The sequence below is a fragment of the Geotrypetes seraphini genome, chromosome 1, assembly GCF_902459505.1.
Source record: "Geotrypetes seraphini chromosome 1, aGeoSer1.1, whole genome shotgun sequence".
Lineage (NCBI taxonomy): Eukaryota > Metazoa > Chordata > Amphibia > Gymnophiona > Dermophiidae > Geotrypetes > Geotrypetes seraphini.
The window spans coordinates 94301415-94324730 of NC_047084.1; the positions used below are offsets into that span (position 1 = coordinate 94301415).

Sequence of the window (23316 nt, forward strand, 5' to 3'; positions counted from 1 at the left end):
TCCCTTCCCCTCCCAATGTTGATTCTTCAGTCCTCCCTCCTCCAACCTCAGATTCTGCTTCCCCTCACAACTTCTCTCTCCAGCTCCTGACTCCTCCACCTACCTCTTCACTGGCCGCTGCAATTTTGAATATTTGGGCAGCCGGTAGTGCCAATGAGGGGATCCTGCTGCCATCGTCCTTCCCCAGAAGTCACCTCTTACTTATTGTTCCCTCATAGGTGGGACCTGCAGAGAGGTGGCTTCTGGGGTAGGCTGACAGCAGCAGGGTTTCATTAACGCTGCCAGCTGCCTGAAGATTCAAAATTGCAGTGGCTGTGGAGGAGGTAGGTGGGGGATTTGAGAGAGCCGGCTAAACACAGACAGACTCACCTGGACACCCTTCTAAAAAGAGGACATGTCTGGGTTTCCCTGGACATTTGATAACCCTAATCCTAGGACAATGGAGAATTAGGTGACTTGGCCAGGGTCATAGGAAGAGGTGCTGGGTTTGAACCCTACTTCCTCAATGTACTGAGGCAGCAGTTCTAACCACTAGGGCCATTCCTCTACTTCACGCTTGGCATGCTGCATCTAACTTTGGCACTCAGTTATTAATGATTGCCCCTTAGTTGGTTGTTTGTTTGTTTTTTTTAACAGATCTAAGATGCTCAGGAAAAGCTTTTGTTGGCATACACGTTATTCTCAAAATAAGCTATGGCGTACTTACCAAGTCATGGACATGATGGCAACAGGAAACAGAAGCCACCAGTACCAGTCCCCTTTATTAGAGAACACAGCCATCAGCAGACCTACAAGGATTCCATTGTAGCCATGAAGTCCCGCTGCTATGGCTGATCTGTGTGAGAGAAAATAATGACATTTACTACACCGAAGATATGTCGTTCCTGAATAAACTTCTATGGTCTAGGACCCAGTTATATCAAAGAAAAAAAGTTGATTCAATCAAATCATGAATTTATAATGAATGTAACTATTGGGCAGACTGGATGGACCATTCAGGTCTTTATATGCTGCCATTTACTAAGGGCGCCTTTTACTAAGCCTCGTTAGGGCTTTAACACATGGAATAGCGCTCGCTACATTGCCCCGCGTGCTCCATTGCTCCACGCGCTAGACCTTAATGCCAGCACTGAGCTGGCGTTAGTTTTAAAAGCGTAGCGCGCAGTAATTTCCTGCGTGTGTTAAAAATGCTAGTGCACCTTAGTAAAAGGAGCCTTAAGTTACTTTGTTATTAGTTCTTTTATTTATTTATTTAAAACACTTGTAGCCCGCATATCAACCATCTATGCGGATAACAGCGATACATACATAATAAAACAGAACATAGCAAATTATTAAAATAATAGCATACAATAGACAATTAACACGTATGCCTTAAAATAAAAAGCCAAGCAATTACAAGATTACAAGGTAACTAAATTTGAAAAGGCAAGTTAAAAAAAAAAAGGTTTTCAAACTTTTCCGAAATGCTAAAAAATCAGATGTCAGATGGATAGAATCTGGAACCGTGTTCCATAGTAAAGGCCCGGCTACTTGGAACATACGTGATTGATTTGCAACTTTGGTGACAGAGCGAAGAGTGAGAACAGCCAAAAAAGCTCTGTCTTATAATCTCAAAGAATGAGAAGGCACTTAAGTCTTTATTTTATGTAAACTCTTCCCTGAATCCACACACATTCTTTCATTTCTTGCAAATCATTATATTGGGTCAAAGAGATTTTTATATTCATTGGCCAACACTAAGGGCCAGATTTTATAACTTTGCACGCCTATGGGCCCTATTTTCAGTTGGCAGTGATCAACGATTTGCTGACTACCGCCAGTACTAAACTTGGAAATTCAGGTCCCAATTCTATAAATGACACCTAAAAGTTAGGTGCTGAATACTGCGGCGCTCAGAGCAATTCTATAAAAGCTAGGTGTGCTTTATAGAATCGCGCCTAGTGGCTCCTAAAGTGACTTTAGGCATCGATAGGCATTCTGACCTTAGGTACGCTCTATGCTAGGGTTTGCTTGGCCTAAATGAGTGTGCCTAAGCCCAAAATAGGCACCTAGATGAAAAACACATCCATGATCCACTCCTTTACCATGCCTACTTTCTGGTAGGCACCTTGGACTAGGCGTCTACTTCAAAGTGGTAGGTGCCTAGTAAGATAGATGTCTATCATCCAATTAAGTGCAATGAACATCAATTACAAGTTGTTAATTCCAATTATAGGTGCCAATTAAGCTTTTTAAACCCTTAGGTTAGATGCCCAGATCGGCTTGGCATGCCAATCCAGGCGCCTAACTCTAGACGCAATTTATAGAATCTGGACCTCAATGCTTTTCATTGACATGACATAAGAGGGTGTGCCTACACATGGGTGCACCAATGCCAACCTTGTGCTACTATTATCTAATAAGATCTTGACACTATTATAGAATTGATGCTAAGCACACGGCATTGGAGCATCTAGACTGAGGTGTCAATTTATAGAATCGCCCTTCAGAGCATGTCAACATTTGACCTGATTCATTTACCACCCCCTTCCCTTTTTACAAAACCGTAGTACAGTTTTTAGCACTGGCTGAGGCAGTAACAGCTCTGATGCTCATAGGAATTCTATGAGCATTGGAGCTGTTACCGCCGCAGCCAGCGCTAAAAACTGCATTATGGTTTTGTAAAAATGTGTGTGGGGGGGAGGAGGGTTAGTTTTCAAAGAGACAAAAGCCATATTTAGTTCTATAATTTAGGCCAACCTTTTCCGTTGCATGAAGTTCCAGAGACATTACCTGTCTTGACTAAGAATAAGTGCTGTTAGAGTTGATATGATAGTTCCCAAACATCCTGCAATGGCCCACCAAGGGTTCTGAACAAACAGCCCCGCTACAATGATAAGTCCACTGAGAGGGTTGTTGACAAACATCACTTGGGATGTTCCTCGCAGTACCCAGTCGATGAACTGGAAGACTATAGGTTTATCTGAAGGAAGAGTCAAAAAATGAATGAGTTATTGGTTATCCATGAACATATTGAAATACATGTTATTTTCCATTTATTTTTGTAAGTTATACAAAAATAATAAAATGCCAATAAAGGATGCATGATAAAGAGAGCAAGAGTTAAGAAGTATAGTCTTGTCATGCAAAAGTAATTCCTATTATCAATAAATTCAAAGGAGCCAAGACACTGATATTATATTGTAACAAAAATTAAATAGAATGTCTCATAAATGAATACATATGGATGTAGGATGGACAATTGAGCAGAATTAAGTTATTCCAAAATAGACCTCAAAATCCAGAAAAAAGAGACTCATGAATTCAAAGACTTCACCAAAGAGTTTCAATTGATATCATGGGTCGGCTCTGGGAAACAAAACCAGAGAGAAAATACTCCCCACCGCTAAGGGAGAAAAACTCTCTGGCCCAAAAACCCGGGCTAGATTCATAGGCAAATGCTCAAAAGACTCTGATACCACAGATTTATGACTATCATGTTAAATCAAGGTCCGGTAAAGGCTGGACTTTGTCGCACCTTGATAACTTCTCTCTGAAGTCCAATTTTATATAGGCCATGTGTAGGTCCAGAAAGGAATGCCCAAGTTGGTGCATTAAAACATTGAGCTCTAGTTTAAAAAAAGGCTTTCTGAGCATGGAGTCATTTATAAAATATTTATATGGGCATGGAAAAAAAAAAAAGTGCATTTGGTGGCATAAACAATGGGAACTCAACAACAGAAAAACAGAACTGAGATCCCACCACCCAAAGGCCCTGTTTTACTATGGTGTGCTAACCAATTAGCCCACGCTAATCAATTTAGCACGTGCTAAATGCTAATGCGTGCATGTTAGTCTATGGACGCGTTAGCATTTAGCGCATGCTAATTTGATTAGTGCACGCTAATCGGTTAGCGCACCTTAGTAAAACAGGGGGAAAGAATGGGAAAAACCAGGAACAAAACATGTCGATCCACAATATAAGATACACTGGATAAGATGGTTGAAATAACCCTGGCCTACATTTCCGGCGCCTACAGTTGCCGGAGGTGCGATTCTCTAAACCAGGGGTGTCCAACCTGTGGCCCGAGGGCCGCATGCGGCCCCATGAAGTATTTTGTGCGGCCCCAGTGTTTTCCTCTGTTGTCCCTGGGTGTTTACCGTTTTGCCAGCTCCCTCCTCTGTCTTGCTGCAGCATTTGCGCATTTGTGTGGTCCAAGAAACATTTTTTCGGCCAATGCGGTACAGGGAAGCCAAAAGGTTGGACACTCCTGGTTTAGATTCTCTAAACGGTGCCATTGTCAATTGCGTGTCAATCATGCAAAGGCACCGTTTAGAGCAGGGATGTCCAACCTTTTGGCTTCCCTGGGCCGCATTGGCTGAAAAAAATGTTTCTGGGGCCTCACAAATGCGCAAACGCTGCTGCAAGACAGAGGAGGGAGCTGGCAAGACGGTAAACACCTGGGGGCAGCAGCGGAAAACACTGAATCGCCCTCGATCGGGGCCGCACAAAATACTTCACAGGGCTGCAGGTTGGACACCCCTGATTTAGAGCATCTGGGCCTCAGCGCAGCTAAACATCAGCAGTAACTGCGAATTGAAAACCGGCTGTTTTGGGGGTGGTTCCAAGGCGGTGTTGGCGCTTATACACTGCTAACTGGTCATATTGGAAAACATAAAACACAGTCCTATCTTCATCTAGTTTTGCATAGGAGGTTAAGTGTTGACGTGCTAATTTTCTTGGAAGGGTACAGATCTTCACCTTTTTATGCCGTTGGCCCAATTTATGGAACAGTCTACTTTTGTCTTTAAGAACAATTAAAAAGTTAGACCAGTTTAAAAAGTTATTGAAAATATACTTATTTCAAAATGCTTCTAATAATAATACCTGATGGACTGACGATGTGCAAGAATTGAACTATTTTGATGAACATTCACTAAATTGTACTACTGTTGTTAATGTGATGCGATTAAAGTCTTAGAGTAGTAAGTATTAGTACATATGTGCAATTGTAAACTGCTCTGAATTGTAAATCAAACGGTCTATACGTTTTAGAAATAAATAAATAGATAAATCCATATTATGGCCACATGCTGTTTCGCCGATAGATAGATAGATGACCTAGATCAGGGGTGTCCAATGTCGGTCCTTGAGGGCCGCAATCCAGTCGGGTTTTTAGGATTTCCCCAATGAATATGCATTGAAAGCAGTGCATGTATATAGATCTCATGCATATTTATTGGGGAAATCCTGAAAACCCGACTGGATTGCGGCCCTCGAGGACCGACATTGGACACCCCTGACCTAGATAAATGCATTGCTCAAATTCCCAACTTCCTGATTCAAGTCTTTGAAACATGATCATGTCGAAGGGGTAATTCTATAAGATAAGTTTTTGTTTTCATTGAGTTTTACGGAAAATATCTACAAGAACTGAAATTGAATATATTTAAAAGTACAATAGTATCTCGATTAGATGACCTTCACTACTACGACCATCCGGCATATCTGACAGACCCCCCCAATGACATCATCATAGTTTTCTTTATTTTAATTTATTTCTTTATTGCTTTTAAAAATTCTCCAAGTAAACCTCTTGTACAGAATATTGAAAAAGAAACAGAAATAATATTTTAAACAAGATATGAATATCAGATAGAAAATACAATTCTTAATCAATACTTTAAATCCCATATAATGGATCCAAGACTTCTAATGAGTGTATATAAAATAAATCACATCAATTTGGCAAGAAAAGCAAATATCTAACTGCGGTAGTAGGAATCTTTTCTTTCAAGTTTCTTGATGTTTGATTCAGTGGAAAGGCAGCATCCACCTCTGTTTGACTTTGCTACTGAGTCCCTGCTTTCACTGTGCAACAGCAGCAGCAGCATTTCCCTCCCATCCTTCTCTGTGCAGCAGCACCCCTTTCCTGCTCCCCCTGTCCTGCAGTAGCCCTTCTCCCTTTCTTTTACCTTCCCCCTGTCCAGCAGCACCTATTCCGTTCTCCCTGTCCTGCAGTAGCCCTTTTCCCTCCCCCCTATCCAGCAGCACCCCTTCCCTGTTCCCCCTGTCCTGTAGTAGGACAGCCATTAGTAGCGTTTCTCATCCCCCCCCACCTCTCTCCTCCCAGGTCTCACACAGCCGTTGGCAGCACAGTATTCACAACTCGTTGCTCCTACTTATTACGGTCCTTTGTCGCTGCCGGTTCCTACCTACTTTCTTTTTGCATGAAGGCAGAAGCAGGACCCAGAAGCGAGGAAGGCGTCAAGCAAGCAGGAGCAGCGAGTTGAAGCCTCCCTCCCTGCCCTAGGCTGGAAGCGACGTCGGCAATGGCAATGCTCCTTTTACCGCCACAAATCAAACCGCCATAGGCTCCACCACCGTGCACGCGCCACAAATGGAACACGGCACGGAAGCACAAATCACGGCGGCAGGGATCACCCCATTTCAACTGCGCATGCGCTGGTAAGGCTTTTATTATATTAGATATATACCAATTTACTGGAGTGTTTTATTGTGTCTTACAGTTGTGTGTACCTCCAGTCCTTCCTTAGTTCAGATTAAATAAATCTGCATGTCTGACAGACTAGATTAAGAAAGCATCCTCCCAAAGTCAACCTTCTGCAGTTGGAGGTGACTTTGCACACCAGAGAGCCAGAGAAGTACCCATAATTCTCCATTCAAGCACTCCTCCCCAATCTAAATCAAAACCAGAAATTTATGGGGAGATATGGTATGACTTACATTTTTCAAAGTATACACGCATTATCTTTCCAAAATAAAGAATGCATATATGCTTTGAAGGACTGCCCAAACCACACTCAGGAAGAGCTTCTTTTAATTTTCCACATGCCGTGGCATACACATACAAGCAGCACCTGTTGTCTTGCATATACCTGTGGATTTACACATGTGAATCCACTTTTTACGTGTGCAAATTGTACACAATTCTTTGAAAATTGCATCCTCTGTCTTGTAATAAAACAAAATTGTTGCTTTTATAAGTTCCGTTACCTTTCATCCAGTTTCCAAATGATTTCATTTCCCCAGAAATGTGTTTAATTCCATTCCAGATGACTCTTATAACCTTATTGGATTCATTTGTAAATGTGGGTTGTTTTTCTTCTTCCTTTTGTGGAATGGAAACCGCAAGGTGCTTCTCCATACCTTCTGATTCTTCTAGATGCTTCTTAAAATTTAGAGATAAAAACAAACTCTTCCGTTAGGAAAGTAAATAGAAGGAAAAGCTGACTACTTTAGTTCTCAAAAGTGGTAGCTTACAATATCTGGAAAAGCTAGAAGCTGGTAAAGTAGTCAGGAAAGCAACAATGCAAAAGTCATCAATGAAGGCATACTTTTTCTAGCTGGCTTTTGGTGATGTAGGTACTCTCTCATATTCTTTTCTTTTTCTGATTGTTTATCTTTCCTGTGACATATTGTAGTTCTTTTCTGTTTCTTATTGATTTTGTATTTGTAAACTGCTTTGGTCTGAAGTCAGTTAGCACCAGTATATCAAGAATAAATATCTAACTTAACCTAGAGTGTAGGGAGTGTGTGGGAAGAGTATGGTGCAGGGGTTAGAGCTACAACCTCAGCACCCTGAGGTTGTGGGTTCAAATCTCTTGCTGCTCCTTGTGACCCTAGGCAAGTCACTTAATCCCCTCATTGCCCCAGGTACACTAGATAGAGTTTGAGCCCACCGGGACAGATAGGGAAATATGATAAAGTACCTGAATGTAAGCCACTTAGGATATAAGTGGTATAAAAATAATTTAATAAAAAAATAATATGGTAAAATGGGGGACAAAACAGTTGGTTGCAGATAGGTGTGCCACAAGGATAGGGTGAAGTGCCTCTTTGTAAGTCTCTGGCGAGACCCCATTTAGGATTCTGGAGAGCCCACCTTCAAAAATGATCAACAAAATTAATCAGTCCAGAATGCGGTTGCTAAAATAGTTAGTGGATGCCATCATAACGCATATGGGGATAGACTTCAAGATCTCAATATGTATACATTAGAAGAAAAATAGGAAAAGGAAGATATCATTGAGACATTCAAATAACTCCATGGCATACATACCCAGGAGGCAAGTCTCTTTCAATTAGAAATCAGAAGGAGCCATATGTGCTGGAAGGTGAGGCTGATATGCATGGATGGGGAAAGGGATCTTTGTGTGATACTGTCTGAAGATCTAAAGATGAAGAAACAGTGTGACAAGGCGGTGACTGTTGCCAGAAGGATGCTAGGCTATATAGAGAGAGGCATGACCAGTAGAAGAAAGAAGGTGTGGATGACCTTGTACAGGTTGATGGTGTATTGTGTTCCATTTTGGAGACCATATCTGGTGAAGGACATCAAAAGACTTGAAATGGTCCAGAAGAAAGCGACAAAAATGTTAGGAGGTTTGCGCCAGAAGACGAATGAGGAGAAACTGGAAGCCCTGAATATGTATACCCTAGACTAGAGGAAAGGAGGGATAGGGGAGCTATGATTCAGACGTTCAAATACTTGAAAGGTATTAACATAGAACAAAATCTATTCCAGAGAAAGGAAATTGGTAAAACCAGAGGGCATAATTTGAGGTTGAGGGGTAGTAGATTCAAGAATAATGTTAGGAAATTCTTCTTTACAGAGAGGTGGTTGATGCGTGGAATGCACTCCTGAGGGAGGTGGTGGAGAAGAAAACAGTGACAGAGTTCTAACAAGTGTGGGAAGATCACAGAGGATCTCAAACAAGAAAATAATGGGTATACATTGAAGGAACTAAGGCCAGTACTGGGAAGGCTTGCATGGCCTGTGTCCGTTATATGGACATTCAGTTGAGGATGGGCTGGTGAGGGCTTCGATGGCTGGGATGGTATAGATGGGCTGGAGCGAGCTTTGATGGAGACTCCGGTAGATGGAACCTATGCACATTGCCGGGCAAGGCTCTGGGTTTCTGGCCCAGGAATATCTAAGAAAAAGGACCATTTAAACTAAATAATTAATTTATGGAGCATGTATGGTTGGGCAGACTGGATGGACCACTCGGGTCTTTATCTGCCGTCATTTACTATGTTACTATGTAATTGAAAGGAAGCTCTGGAATGTGGGGGCATAGGATGAAGGTGAAAGGCGATAGACTAAAGAATAATCTAACAAAATATTTCTTAACGGAAAGGGTGTTAGATGAGAGGAGAGCCTCCTATTAGAAGACTGTATCTGAATTCAGAAAGCATGAGACAAGCACATATGATCTCTAAAGGAAAGGAAGAGAGGATAGATGGAATGGATGGGCAGATTAGATGGCTCATATGGGTTTTATCTGCGTTCATTTTCTACGTTTCTATGCAATACAATTCAAAATGTACAAACTCTGATTTTAAAATAACTATTAAAAATAAACAGAGCAAGGTCAATCTGGAATAGCAAAAATAATGAGGCTGGTACTACCTTAGAGACACCAATTTTTTTGAGGCAGATGAAGTCTTTCTACTAATCCCTACAAATTTGAACCAAGCAAGCACGACTACCCTATTGTCCAGAATTATAACTAAAGTGGAAGAATAGGTGGGGGAGATACCATCTCAAACTAAACACTGAAAAAACCCAATCTATTATGGTTTGGGTGACATACATACCTAATCCCATACACCATTACTTTGACAACTGGAAACAGCTTGAACATTGAGAAAACCTCCAAAGTACTGGGAGTCACTTTAGATAGCTCATTAATCCCCTATTTTACAAAGCTGAGCTTGCAGCTGCCGTGCGGCAAAAGCCCCCGAAGCCTTTTAAATCCCTATGGGCTTTGAGGCAGTTACTGCAGCGGCCCACTCTATCAGGCTTTGTAAAAGAGGGGGTTAGTTTTGAAGGTCATGTTAACAACTTACTTAGTTCAAAAATCCTTTCTCACACTACAAAAACTTCTTCCAACAGCATTACAGGATGCTAGTGCAGTCAATGACATTGTTACTACTAGACTACTGCAATGCTCTACTCTCAGATATCTCCATGAAACTAATGAAAAAACTCCAACTGATACAAAACACTGCAGCAAAACTCATATACTACAAATCAAGATTTGACTATGTCACACCACTGCTTATAGAACTACACTGGTTACTGAAAGAAAAAAAAGACTAGGATTCAAGCTATGCTGCTTATCGTTTAAAACGCTATAGGGTGATGTCCCAAATAGCTTCCCCAGATTTACTGAACCATTGGGTAGATCTGCTTGTAACCTGCCTAGAACTCTAATGAAGTTTCAGTGAGATATAAGAATGCACATTGCATAACATAACATTCATGGTTAAACTATCTTTTTTTTTTTTTTTTTTCAGGGCCGTAGACTGTAGAAGTCCGCCTGGTATTGTCTTTAGGTTCCAACTACTGGGGTTGCTATCATAGCTCACTCCAGCCTATCCTAACCATCTTGTCATTTGTGGTCCCTTTTAGAAAACACATGAGACGGAAATTGAGGCATCCATCTTGGGTCATCTATATTCTTCCAGGAGTTTAGCAAGGCTCTTGTAAAACACAGTATATGTAAGGATATGCAGGATACCATGTCCATATCTTTCCACTTTCAGTGAGACAGAAATTTTAGAAAACTGCATGAAGAAGGGATACATACTTTCACAACCCACATGTGTGAGGGACAGCTTTTTAACATCACGCTTCCCATTCACCATAGAAACATGATGGCATTTAAAGGCCAAACGGCCCATCCAATCTGGCAATCTGCAGCATCCACTATCTCCTCCTCTCCCTATTGGCTAAGGCTCTTAACATTTGCATCTCCTCTTCCTATAGGCTAAGGCTCTTTACACCTGCATTGTGAGGTCATAGAGCTTTATGGTTATAGAAACATAGTAACATGATGGCAGATATAGAGGCCAAATGGTCCAGCTAGTCTACCCTTCCACAGTAACCATTATCTCTTTTCCTCTCTGAGAGAACCCATGTGCCTATCCCAGGCCCTCTTGAATTCAGACACAGTCTCTGAATCCACCACCTCTTCCATACATCTACCATCCTTTCTGTAAAAAAGAATTTCCTTAGATTACTCCAGAGCCTATCATGTTTTAACTTCATCCTATGCCTTCTCATTCCAGAGTTTCCTTTTAAATGAAAGAGACTCAACTCATGCGCATTTACATACATGCATACCATGATCACTTCCTTGACAAAATTTCCCCTGGCATAAAAGTAGCCCATGGGCACTACTAGCCTATTCCTTGTTCCCTCTAAGCTGAGTGATGGTCCTCCACCTATAGTCTTACCAGTGTGTGTTGGGTGGGGGGAGTGCTGTTTCATTATCACATTATCAATAATGAGGGACAGGGAAGCTCTGCAGGACCTCAGGGAACCTGCCTGTCTCTAGCTATTGAAAACACAATATTGAAAAACCACCCACCACTGGTAGTAAAGCAGTTGGAGGACTCTGGCTCAGCTTAGAGGGAACAATACTCCTTGGTCATAACTATGTCCCCATAAAACAATTGGCTCTTCCAACATCCAGTACTCCTCGCCTCTACAAGCCTCACCATCATCCAATCCCTTGGTATAAAGCCCCTTACCCAGTAACAAGTAGACCCAGAATACTGCTAGGGGTTGCAGGTGCCATTTTGGATCCAGGAGGAGTGATTATCACTCCTGATCTTACTAGACACCGGATACCATTGAGACTTTGGTAATGGGTAGGGAGATCAAGAGGTAAATGGGGGAGAGTCTATTTGGATCCCACTGGGCAGTTTGCTTGTTGCCACATGCAGGACTTTCTGTGAGGGATGGAATTGGATGGCCTGGGGGCTTATAGATACTGAGGGTGGGGATTAGATTTCAGGGGACTTGGACGTTGGGGTGGAGTGACTAGTTGTTGTCAGGTAGGGTTTTGGATGATGGAACAGGTCTTGTTTTTGCATCTGACTTTCTAGCAGTCGGTTATTTATGTCTTGTAGTGGTAGTTAGGTGCCATCGAGTTACGCTTGAGTCCTAGCGATTTGATAAATTACAGATCCCAAAAGAGATCAATTTTGTGCTAGTCCGCTAAGGTCCTCCAGCAAAAGTAAATAATCAAATTGCCTTGTAGACTAATAAAATGAAAAGTATATTTATGTAATTAAATTCAAATAAGCATTATTTATAATACAAAGTGACCATAATAGAGGATTAGATATATGAGGTCTATTGAAAAAGTTCCAGGACAGTTTGAATTGCGCACCAATGGGAAGTTCTTTTGAGACATGCTAGGTGGTGTTGAATAGCTCGAAATCTCACAAGTAACCTCCTTTTTTTCCATTTGTTCATATCTGTTTTCGTCTCCGAGCTACAGCAGTTTTCGTGAAAGTGTGTTTTCGTGATTGGCTATTTTTCATCATGTGTGACCTCAATGAGCAGCGTTACAGTATGAAGTTCTGTTTTAAATTGGGCAAGACCATTACAGAAGCTTAGGAAATGTCGAAAGTGGCTTATGGGGAACATGTCATGAGTTGTGGAAGGTATTTTGAAAGCATCAAAATGTGCAAATTTTGTGCAAAAAATGCAATGTCAGTCCTTCCCCGGCCACCTGACTCTCCTGACTTGGTCCCTGCTGGCCTCTTCTTGTTTCCTAAACTTACATCCACGCTGAAAGGAAAGCGATTCAACTCCATTGAAGACATAAAGCTAAAATTTTACGCATAAACTTTTGGCGATTCCTGAAGATGTGTTTAAGGACTGTATCCGGAAGGGGAAATCACGTTGGGAAAAGAAATAATAAAATAATAATAATTTTATTCTTATATACCGCCATACCCGGAGAGTTCTAGGCAGTTTACATCAATTACAGTAGTATCTGCGTTGACACGCGGATTTACAACAATTTATCAGATATAAACAATTTATCAGATAGAAACAGATGTTGAAGCAGATTTACAGCAGTTTATCAGATATAGACAATTTATCAGATATAAGTAGTTTATCGGAAATAAACAAGTGTTAACCAAACTTGACAGGGGATGACGGGGGTGGGAAGATAGGGAAGAGGGAAGCAATTAGGGGGAGGAGAAGAGCGGGAAAAGTGTATACATAGGGAAGGGGAGTACTTTGGAGGAGACTCAATGGAATAAGTTGTAAGATTGTTTAATACATTTTTATAAAATCAGTCCTGGAACTTTTTGAACAGACCTCACATAATGACGCGCTTGGACTCTTTAATAAAATGCAAGAACGACTTCTTGTTTTCACATTCTCATTAATCATAGGTAAGTTCCTCTGGTTGACAGGTTTCCTGCTTGCCTCAGATCACTGAACAATGCTTGCTTTTAACTATCTCTAGCAGTCCCTTGCTAGGGAGTCTGCGACAATGATAGCTCTGGCACGTGGAACAACTGATAACCCAGTGCTGTATGGGTTTCATTGTCATTCCCGGTGTCAGGGGCCAGCAGACACAAAGGCTGGTTTCCTGCAGAACATTTTGTACCCGCTCTATACAGCTTATAACCTAAGCCAAGAGAACAGAAACTTTAAGTGATGTATTCCTCCAGGTCATGCACAGTTTGTAGAGGACTCTTCCCACTGAGAGGAGATGTTTTGAAATAAGGCCATATTGTGTAATCGTCTATAGAAGCATGCATGATATTATCCTTGATTGGATTAAGATATTTGTGCGTGGGGGGGAGGGGGGGCGCGAAGGGAGGGGAAAGAATTTCTGGAACAGTAGGCTCCAAATATTTGAGGTTTTTTTCTTACCTTCTTGAGCTGCCAGGAAAAAAACGATTTCTTATTTACACAATACTCATAACATTAATAAATCACGTTTATAAAAACTAATTAGTGACCTTTTCCTGCTCTGGTAAATGACTGGGTTGCTTTGTCTAAGATATATGCTTATTATGGTATTACGCATGCTCTCCATTGTTCCACAAGCATTACCAAATTTTGCATTTCATCTTAATTTGCCTCCGCCTGAAGCTGGACTTCCCAGTTCATTGCTATTTGTTTTGGCTCATTTAGCTTTTAACTGTAACGTTTGGGGCTCCTTTTACTAAGCTGCGCCACCTTTGAGCTGGCGTTAGTTCTTGGCGCGTAGCGCGGAGGGGGGGGCAGCGCATGCTAATCCGCAGCACGCGCTAAAAACACTACCACAGCTTAGTAAAAGGAGCTCTTGGCGTCATATTCAGAAAGGTTGTTTTCCCATCCCGTATCTATGAAATATTTTTTTTAATTGAATAAGGGCTCTTTGTATTTTTTTTCCCTATCTATGAGGATAGAAAATAAGGACAGAGAAGAATAAAGTGACTGTGATCCTAAAGGAAACTGGTTACTTTAACCTACAAAGGCCCAGAGTTTGATTTTCAGCACATGCAAAGGGCAAGAAGGCTGCTAATTGTTTTATTTGGACAACTTTGAAAGAGGGGTCCATAGAATGAATTTCGAGCAATTTCAGTAAGGTGAAAAATGTCCACTGGGAAAGATCTGAAAAACAGTTTTTACATGTAGCCTCATCCCTAGGGCTTCATTTCCAGATGGGGCCGGGGCCGGGGAGAAGTTTGCTACATCAGACCTAGAACTTTTTGTATGCATACAGTAAAACCTTGGATTGCGAGTAGCTTGGTGTGCGAGTGCTTTGCAAGACGAGCAAAACGTTTTATTAAATTTTAACTTGATAAACGAGCAAGGTCTTGCAATACGAGTACATACAGTATATGCGCATGACAACTGAGCCGACGGTTCTTCTCTCTCTGACGCTGCGGGAGTGTAGTGACTGTTCTAAATCAGCGAGGTCTTGCGGTACAAGTACGTACAGTATACGCGCGTCACGCCATCACAACTAAGCTGATGGTGCTTCTCTCTCTGAAGCTGCGGGAGTGTAGTGACTGTTCTGTACAGTCCAGTATTTTGTATTAATGTTTTTGGGTTGTGGAACGAATCGTTTGAGTTTCCATTATTTCTTATGCGGAAATTTACTTTGATACATACGTGTTTTGGATTACAAGCATGTTTCCGGAACGAATTAGACTCGCAAACCAAGGCTTTACTGAGTTTTGCTTTTTATTTTTTGTGAGTTTCCGGAAACTGAAGGATGTCAAACCCTGGGATAAAAGTGATGAAAACATTTAGGCCCGGATTCTATAATAGGTGCCTAAATCTGCCGGTGCCTAGAAAAATGGCGCTGGCCGCGTGTCAATCGCACTTGGACGCCTTTAACCCAATCGCGGCTACCGGCGCCTAAGAAAAAACTTAGGTGCTGGTAATATAGGTCAAGATTTTAAGGCCTACATTTCTGGCACCTAATTATTGGGGAGAATCATGCATAGCGATGCCCAGAGACGCCTAAGATCTGCTTCGCCACTAAAACACCTGCTTTGACCTTAGGCGCTGCTAGACTCATAGTGGAGCCTACTCTTTTTAAATTGGTTTTAAATAGTGTGTTCAATTACCATGCCAATTAAAGCTGATTAAAACAATTAGGTTAGGCTCCAGTAGGCCTACCTGCACCTAACTTTTGACACCGTTCATAGAATATGGCCCTTAAGGGTCTCTCAACCATTTTTTTAGATCCGGCACACTACATGGAGCAAATGTTTTTCACCGCACATTGCAATTGAAACTATAAAATTGCAATACCAACAAAAAATTAAATTTGAAAGTTATTTATTTACAGTTCTTTAAGCTATATATGGGTAATAGTAACAACGATGTAATCAAAGAGAAGGCTGAGGGGAGAAAGGATTGAAGTCTACAAAATTCTGAGTGGTGTAGAATGGGTGTGAAGTGGATCGATTTTTCACTCCGTCAAAAATGACAAAGACTAGGGGACACTCGATGAAACTGCAGGGAAATACTGTGGTACCTCGGTTTACGAGTGCACCGGTTTGCGAATGTTTTGCAAGACTAGCAAAACATTTACAAAATCGGCACCTCGGAAACCGAGCGTGCCTCGATTTACGAACGCAGATGCTCAAGGCCCAGCAAGAAGAGGAGGCCGATCTTCGAGCACCGGCACCAACGCACAGGACATGCTGGTGCCGGTGCCAAGGCCGAGATGAAAGTAAGAAGCGGGTTCGGGTGGGTTTGGGGGACTTCAGATCGCGGCGGGGGGGGGGGGGGGTGATGGATCGTGGCGGGGGTGCCGGATCACGGGGGGGAGTGTGCCGGATCACGAGGGAGGGCCTTCGGGGGGAGCAATGCCGGTTCTCGAAGGGGGGGGATAGAGCAGCGCCGCTGGCCTCGGGGGGTGGGAACGTATCAAAGCGAGTTTCCATTATTTCCTATGGGGAAACTCGCTTTGATATACGAGTATTTTGGTTTACGAGCATGCTTCTGGAACGAATTATGCTCGTAAACCAAGGTACCACTGTACTCTTAAAACTAATAGGAGGAAATATTTTTTTATTCAGAGAATAGTTAAGCTCTGGAACGGTTGTGGTAAAAGCGGATAGCATAGGTGGTTTTAAGAAAGGCTTGGACAAATTCCTGGAGGAAAAGTCCATAGTCAGTTATTAAGACATGGGTGAAGCCTCTGCTTGCCCTGGATCAGTAGCATGGAACGTTGGTACTCTTTGAGTTTTAGCCAGGTACTAGTGACCTGGATTGGCCACCATGAGAATAGCTACTGGGCATGATGAACCATTGGTCTGACACAGTAAGGCTATTCTTATGTTCTAATAGAATTGCTAATCAATGCGATGGATGTGCTTGTTTTTGAGTGCAAATTAACTCAAAATGTGGCCTGATAGTTGACAAGCAAACATGCATTTCATCATCCACCATCTGCAATCATTCCCTTTTTTTTCGATTTAATTTTTGTCAGAGCTGAAAATCCAAGTTCGCAAAGATAAGAAGATCCAAACGGTAACAGAGCCTCGATTGCTTTGTTGCTGAAGTTAGGATAATTTCTGCATAAAAAACTAAAACTAAAATTACTTGCTGTTAGTTATCAAGGACCAATCACGTCAAAGAATGATGCGTGTCTGGGCGGTTGTATCCTTCCGCACACAGACGCTCATAACATTGACAGACTCTTGTGCAAGCAAAGTACATGTCATCTATTCTGGTGTATACTTATGAAAGGAATTTTTTAAATAAAGTAAAATTCTGGAATCTCTCGTGGCACACCCGGAATCTCTTTGGGGCACACCATTGTGCCGTGGCACACAGTTTGAGAGACACTGGCCTAATTCAATAAATGGCACCTAACTCGGTAGACACCTATGGAAACAACACCTACCATATATCATTCTACTACTACTACTATTTATCACTTTTGTAGCGCTGAAAGGCATAAACAGCACTGTACATTTGACATTTAATAGGCAGTCCCTTCTCAGAAGAGCTTACAATCTTATTCATTCAAAGTTAGGCGCCGTTTGCAGAACCATGCCCCCGAACCTCCCCGAACCTCCCCTAACCTCCCCTAACCCTAACACCTACATGGTGTTAGGCACCTGCCACCCAGTTAACCTTCCCCCCCCCCTTTATCAAGCTGCGCTAGAGGTTTTTAGTGTGGGCCAAAAAAGTAAGCGCTCCGACGCTCATAGGAATTCTTTGAGTGTTGGAGCATTTTACCGCACCAGTCCATGCTAAAAATCTCAAGTGCGGTTTGATAAATGGGGCCCCTTAAATTTTTGGGTCATTATAAGATTGTTAAAGTTCATTAATGACGCCATTAATTCTAATTTTGGAACTGATTTTTTTAAATTAATGTAGGCCCCTACTCGTTATCCATCACTTATAGACTTTCCTCCATCCTTTCCTTTATAAAACAGGCTTCTATTATGTCCCCTCCAGGCCTCTAAATGTAGGCCCTTCATCCCTAGTCAGTATTCTCTCTTGTTATAATTATCTTCTTAATGTTATGAATTATTGCAATCTAGGTGAAAAGGCAAATTCAAACAATCAAATGATCTGTTCACTTATATTTTATCAGTTCATATACACACCTGTGTGCCTCCTGAGATTTCAGGCGTGCCGTGACACGCTGGCGAGGAGGAGAGCCGTCCACGCCGGCTGACTGCCTACAGGACGTGCCTCTCGCGGTGAGAGGCACATCCTGTAGGAAGTCAGCAGGCACAGATGACTCTCCTCCTGGCCGGCATCTCTCCTCCTCTCCTCGCAGCTCCCAGATCCCTCCACTGAAGCGGGTCGTGGTCAGATGGGCCTCCACGCGTTTCTGGGTGCCTTCTGGCTGGGGCCCTAGATTTAGGGCTTTTATAAGGTGCGCTAGCGGTTTTAGCGCGCTTTGCGCGTGCTACAATGCCGCGGGCAAGCCGCTACCACCTCCTTTTAAGCAGGCGGTAATTTTTCAGCTAGCGCACACTATACCGCGCACTAATCTTGCGCGTGCACTAAAAACGCTAGTGCACCTTTGTGAAAGGAGCCCTTAGTGTGCCGCTGGCCGGAAAGTTTGCAAGACACTGATACAGAAACTGCACACAGACCAATATTAAGCATGCAGATGGATTGTATTCATAAGGGAAGAAAAGCCTTATCTGAAAAAAAAATCTTTAAATTCCTATTTTACACCAACCAGGCATCACCTTAGCGTGGCTCTTTCTTATTTTTCCTTTGTTCATTAAGCAAATTGCAGTGAAGCTGGCCTCTCTCTCTTTCCTTGACCCTGAGGCTTTCTAAAACATTGCTTGCATTGGAAAGCCAAAAATATGACCACTTTACCCCCTTACTGGTTAACTCTCACTGGCTTCCAATCAGCCATCGCATCACTTACAAAATACTCCTTTTAGTCTTTAAAACTTTAAATCTTCAATGAACTTCAATTTGTCTCCAGAATGCTCATTCCTCATAATACTTCCAGGCTTCTTCGCTCAATGTCTCATAATCTTCTAACTGTTCCATCTTTGAAAATTATAGGCACCAGAAGACCTGATATTTTTTCGGTTATGGTCCCTCAACTGTGGAATTCACTCCCCCAACACATTAGAGAAGAAAAAGACCTCAATTTTTTTAAAAATCACTTAAGACTCATCTTTTTAAAGATGCATTCAACATTTAATTCTAAACCAATACTTTTTGGTTTAGTTTTTTACCTTTCCTTTCGTTTTTCCCCCATCTTTGTTTCTTCTCTCTAACTTTTCCCCTTTATCCGTCACCAGTCATGTCTGTCCTGGAGTTTGAAGTCTTAAGCTATTTGTTTGTCCACACATCCCCGTCTTTATGAAGTTGTACATCGCTTAGAATATTGAATAAGCGATTCATCAAGTATTAATAAAATCTTGAAATTTTGAAATCTATTGCCATTGCTCCCATATTCTTAAACAAAGGGGAAACGTATTTATAGTCACTCATGAAACGCAACACATACCACCAAAGAATAAAAAGAGCAAGAACTCTTATCCTTAACATTCAAGAAATATCTCTTTATTGATCAAGAACTAGGGAAGGGATAAGAGATTACAAAGATGCAAATTGGTACAACAAGAGAAGAGAAAAAAAAAAGATCTCAACCAAATCATACTGAAACTTCATCACAAATGGACAAGACTTTTCTTTTTTGGAGGGGGTACTGAGTACCGGCACTGTGAGTACTGGCACTGGCCAGCAGAGAGAAGGAGCTCATTTGCATATATATGCTGCAAAGAAACCTGGGAGCTCTCTACCCAGTCTGAGTGGAATAGAGCTGAAAGCAAGAGTTCCGGAACAAAGAGCTGGGAGAAGCAAGACCTTCAAGGGGAGGAACGCTGGCAAAAGCCTAACTCTCAATAAGCCTAACCTTGACCAGCCATGCCCAGTTGAGGGTGCTCAAGCTTGATGACTGGCTGTGACTAGTGAAGAGCATCTGAGTGTCTGGGGGAGTCCTCAGGGAGTAAAGACTGAGCAACCAGGAGGGTCCTCAGGGAGTGATTAGTAAGGAGGGTCTGCAGGGGACCAATGGAATCCCAATTGACAGTGGCTGGTGGAGTGACCAGTGAGGAGACCAGTAGTGACCAGTGGAGGAATCAGAGTGACCAACTGGGACTAGAAAGGCCATCAACTGGCGAGACCAGAAGTGTCCAGGACCAGTGGGGACCCATAAGACCAGCGTCCAGAGTGACCAGCAGTGGCCCCAGTGAGGGTGACTGGTGGTGACCATGAAGGGAACAGCTACCAGAATATCCAGGGATGATCAGTAGTGACCAGCAGTGGTGTGGTGAGGGTGAGAGGTGCCCGGGGCGGTGGTGCCCCTCTCCTGCCTTTGTCTCTGCCCCCCCCCCACTACTTCCCTGATCCCGCCTGCTGCGTGCACCCCCCCTTCCCCATACCTCTAGTTCAAGTTTTTGCTAGCAGCAGTCAACAACGTGCTCCTTGCGAATCCGTTGACTCTCCCACTGTCACTTCCTGTGTGCGGCACCCGGAAGTGACGTCAGTGGGAGAGCCGACAGGGTCACCAGGAGCACGTCGTTGACCCACTGCGAACTACAACTTCAGCTAGAGGTACAGGGAAAGGGAAGGGGGAGCACGTGCTTGGTGAGGGGAGTAGGAAGAGGTGGGGGGGAGGGCAGAGAGGAGGAGGGGTGCCAGCACCCCTACAAACATGACATCCGGGACGGACTGCCCCTCTCACACCCCCATTACTACATCACTGGTGACCAGAGAGACCAGTAGTGAAGTGATGACCAAAGAGACTGGTGCGAGGAAGAAGAAGACCAGAGGGACCTGGTGGTGGTGAAATGACAGGAGGCGACCGCCTGGTCCGTTCACAGGCCCCTTTTCCATTACTTGATCAAAGTGACCCAAGGTCCCCAAGTATTAATAAAAGCTCATGGATTCTGTGGCTGGTTACAGGGGGCCTGGCTCCCTCAGTAATCACCCCACGCCTGAACAATGACCTGGTATTTGAGTAATGGCACCTTTTTTTTTTCTCTATAAAATATACACTGCAAACAGATAATCCGCTACAAAACGTTTCTTCTTTTTTTCTACACAAAATGCACAATACTTAACCCTAAACAGTGCTGTGATAAGTCAGTGCTTTAACTGAAACGATGGCTCCAATCCAACTTATGCAACTGGGCTGCATGGTCAGCAGGAAGAGAAGATAATTGTTGGGTAAAAGCAAATCGGTCAATTCAGTTGGCTAACTGTCATACTTTGAGTGTTAATCACTCTTTATCATACGAGGGATCGTTGCACTAATTACGGCTGCATTTTGATTAAAATTGTAATTGCCTAATTAAAGATTTCTTATTTTTTCCCCCCATTAGGTTTAAAAGACTTGTCCAGAGTCACAAGGAGCTACAGTGTATCTGTATGTGTGTGTGTGTGGGGGGGGGGGGGGAATAGGAGGGGGCAACATATCTCTATTATCCTGATCACAAGTTTTAATCAAAATGTGGCCCTACAAAATTTAAAGAATAAGTCATGAAAAGATAATACATACAAAATATAAAGTAAAATTATAAATTAAAGAAGCTACAACAGCAAGCAAAATAGCTATTTAAAGAGCCTTATAGTTTTCATAGCCTGCTTCAGAAAAGCAAGCCTAAAAATTGTGCATGGAAGATTAAATTTGCCCTACTGTTTTCATTTTAGCATGGTCTTATTCAAACATGAAGCCAGCGGTTGTGCATTAAAGCCATTAATCAGCAAGAGGAACCCTAACCTGGGCCATGGAATGGAATGCATATGAGAAGCCATTACGACTGTGTTTACAATGAACCTAGATAGGAAGGCTGCATTAGAGATATGCGTACCTGTTTCTCCAACTTATCCAAAAGAGGCACACTTGGCTGAATATCTTGGGACTGTTCTGGCCTGCCAGCGTGTTGAGGCTCAGATCCATCAAACAAAATGTCTGCCATAAGTGGGCTATCGGGAGTGTCACATAAGTTGCCGAAAGTACGTCCATTCATCCTTCGACCTCAGTTATGGTAAAGTGTAAAAACATGTAAATCAGTAATAAACGTCCACCTTTTTGTTTTGGAAGAGCAGTCTGGCATGCACAGGGAAGCAAATAACACATAGTGCTGAATTTCGGCTAGACTCTTAGGGCCCCCTTTTACAAAGCCGTGGTAGCGATGCTGCCGGAGTCAATGCACCGAAGCCCATTCAATTCCTTTGGGCTTTGGCGCATTTATCGTGGCAACATCGCTACCACGGTTTTGTGACAGGGTCCTTTAGGGCTGTTGGGTTGATCTAAACAACTTCTCTAGCAGTTCGTGCACAAGAGATGTATTTGACTTTTCGCTTGGAGAATTCATTTTATAGAATACGTCAGCAAAATCATCAGAACTCTGGATCACCTAACACAGATGCTTTGCCTTCTTTCTGGATAGAAATAATTCACCAAATACCAGAGAAAATACACTCTGCACAAGACCCAAGGAATCCAGAGAAAGACCAGACTGAGCCAGGTCTCCAAGTGAACCACTCTTTAATAGCAACCAATATAACAAATATGGAATATCATCTAGGCACGCGGCGGAGTCGACACGGGCCGTGTTTCGGCAAGTGTGCCTGCATCAGGGGACAAAGGCAAGACAATACTCTTCAAGAAAACTCTGAAAAAAGAAATAATACCGCAAGTCTCAAACTCCACCTCTCACTAAAGCCAACTACCCCAAACAAATAACCTTACCCATTTCTCACTCTTTTTGAAAATGACCAATTTTTTTTTTTGTAAGTTCTTGTTGTAATACATCTTGGATAATTCTTTTGTAATCCGCCTTGAACTGCAAAGTAAGGCGGAATAGAAATCCCTAATATAATGCAATGTAATGTAATACTTCTGAGGTAATCATTGTATTTACATAGTAAGATAGTAAATGACAGCAGATAAAGACCCGAGTGGTCCATCCAGTCTTCCCAACCATACATGCTTCATAAATTAATTATTTAGTTTAAATGATCCTTGTTCTTAGATATTTCTGGGCCAGAAATCCAGAGCCTTGTACTTAGGTTCCATCTACTGCAGTCTCCATCAAAGCTCACTCCAGCCCATCTTAACCATTCCAGCCATCGAAACCCTCCCCAGCCTGTCCTCAACTGAATGTTCATATTCGGGACACAGGCCTTGCAAGCCTGCCCAGTACTGGCCTTAGTTCCTTCAATGTAGACCCATTATTTTCAGATTAGAGATCCTCTGTGTTCATCCCGCACTTGTTTGAACTCTGTCACTGTTTTCTTCTCCACCACCTCCCTCGGGAGTGCATTCCACGCATCCACCACTCTTTCCGTAAAGAAGAATTTCCTAACATAACTCTTGAATCTACCACCCCTCAACCTCAAATTATGCCCTCTGGTTTTATCATTTTCCTTTCTCTGGAATAGATTCTGTTCTACGTTAATACCGTTCAATCATATCTCCCCTGTCCCTCCTTTCCTCTAGGGCAGGGGTGTCCAATGTCGGTCCTCGAGGGCCGCAATCCAG

The 23316-nt window shown here is 42.6% G+C and overlaps 1 protein-coding gene across 4 annotated transcripts in view; it reads right to left on the reverse strand.

Annotated features, from left to right (window-relative positions):
* The window catches only part of SLC14A1 (solute carrier family 14 member 1 (Kidd blood group)), a 62723-nt gene that overhangs the window by 15246 nt on the left and 24161 nt on the right, over nt 1-23316 (reverse strand). For 2 of the 4 annotated variants that reach the window (XM_033935211.1, XM_033935219.1), the window contains exons 2-5: nt 21641-21807; nt 7001-7175; nt 2776-2965; nt 707-835 (exon numbers count right to left, since the gene is read on the reverse strand). In XM_033935211.1, the coding sequence (XP_033791102.1) occupies nt 707-835; nt 2776-2965; nt 7001-7175; nt 21641-21799 (653 nt within the window). In that variant the 5' untranslated portion in view covers nt 21800-21807. The remainder of the gene's footprint in view (nt 1-706; nt 836-2775; nt 2966-7000; nt 7176-21640; nt 21808-23316) is intronic. The other 2 variants (XM_033935227.1, XM_033935234.1) reach the window with 2 other exon arrangements.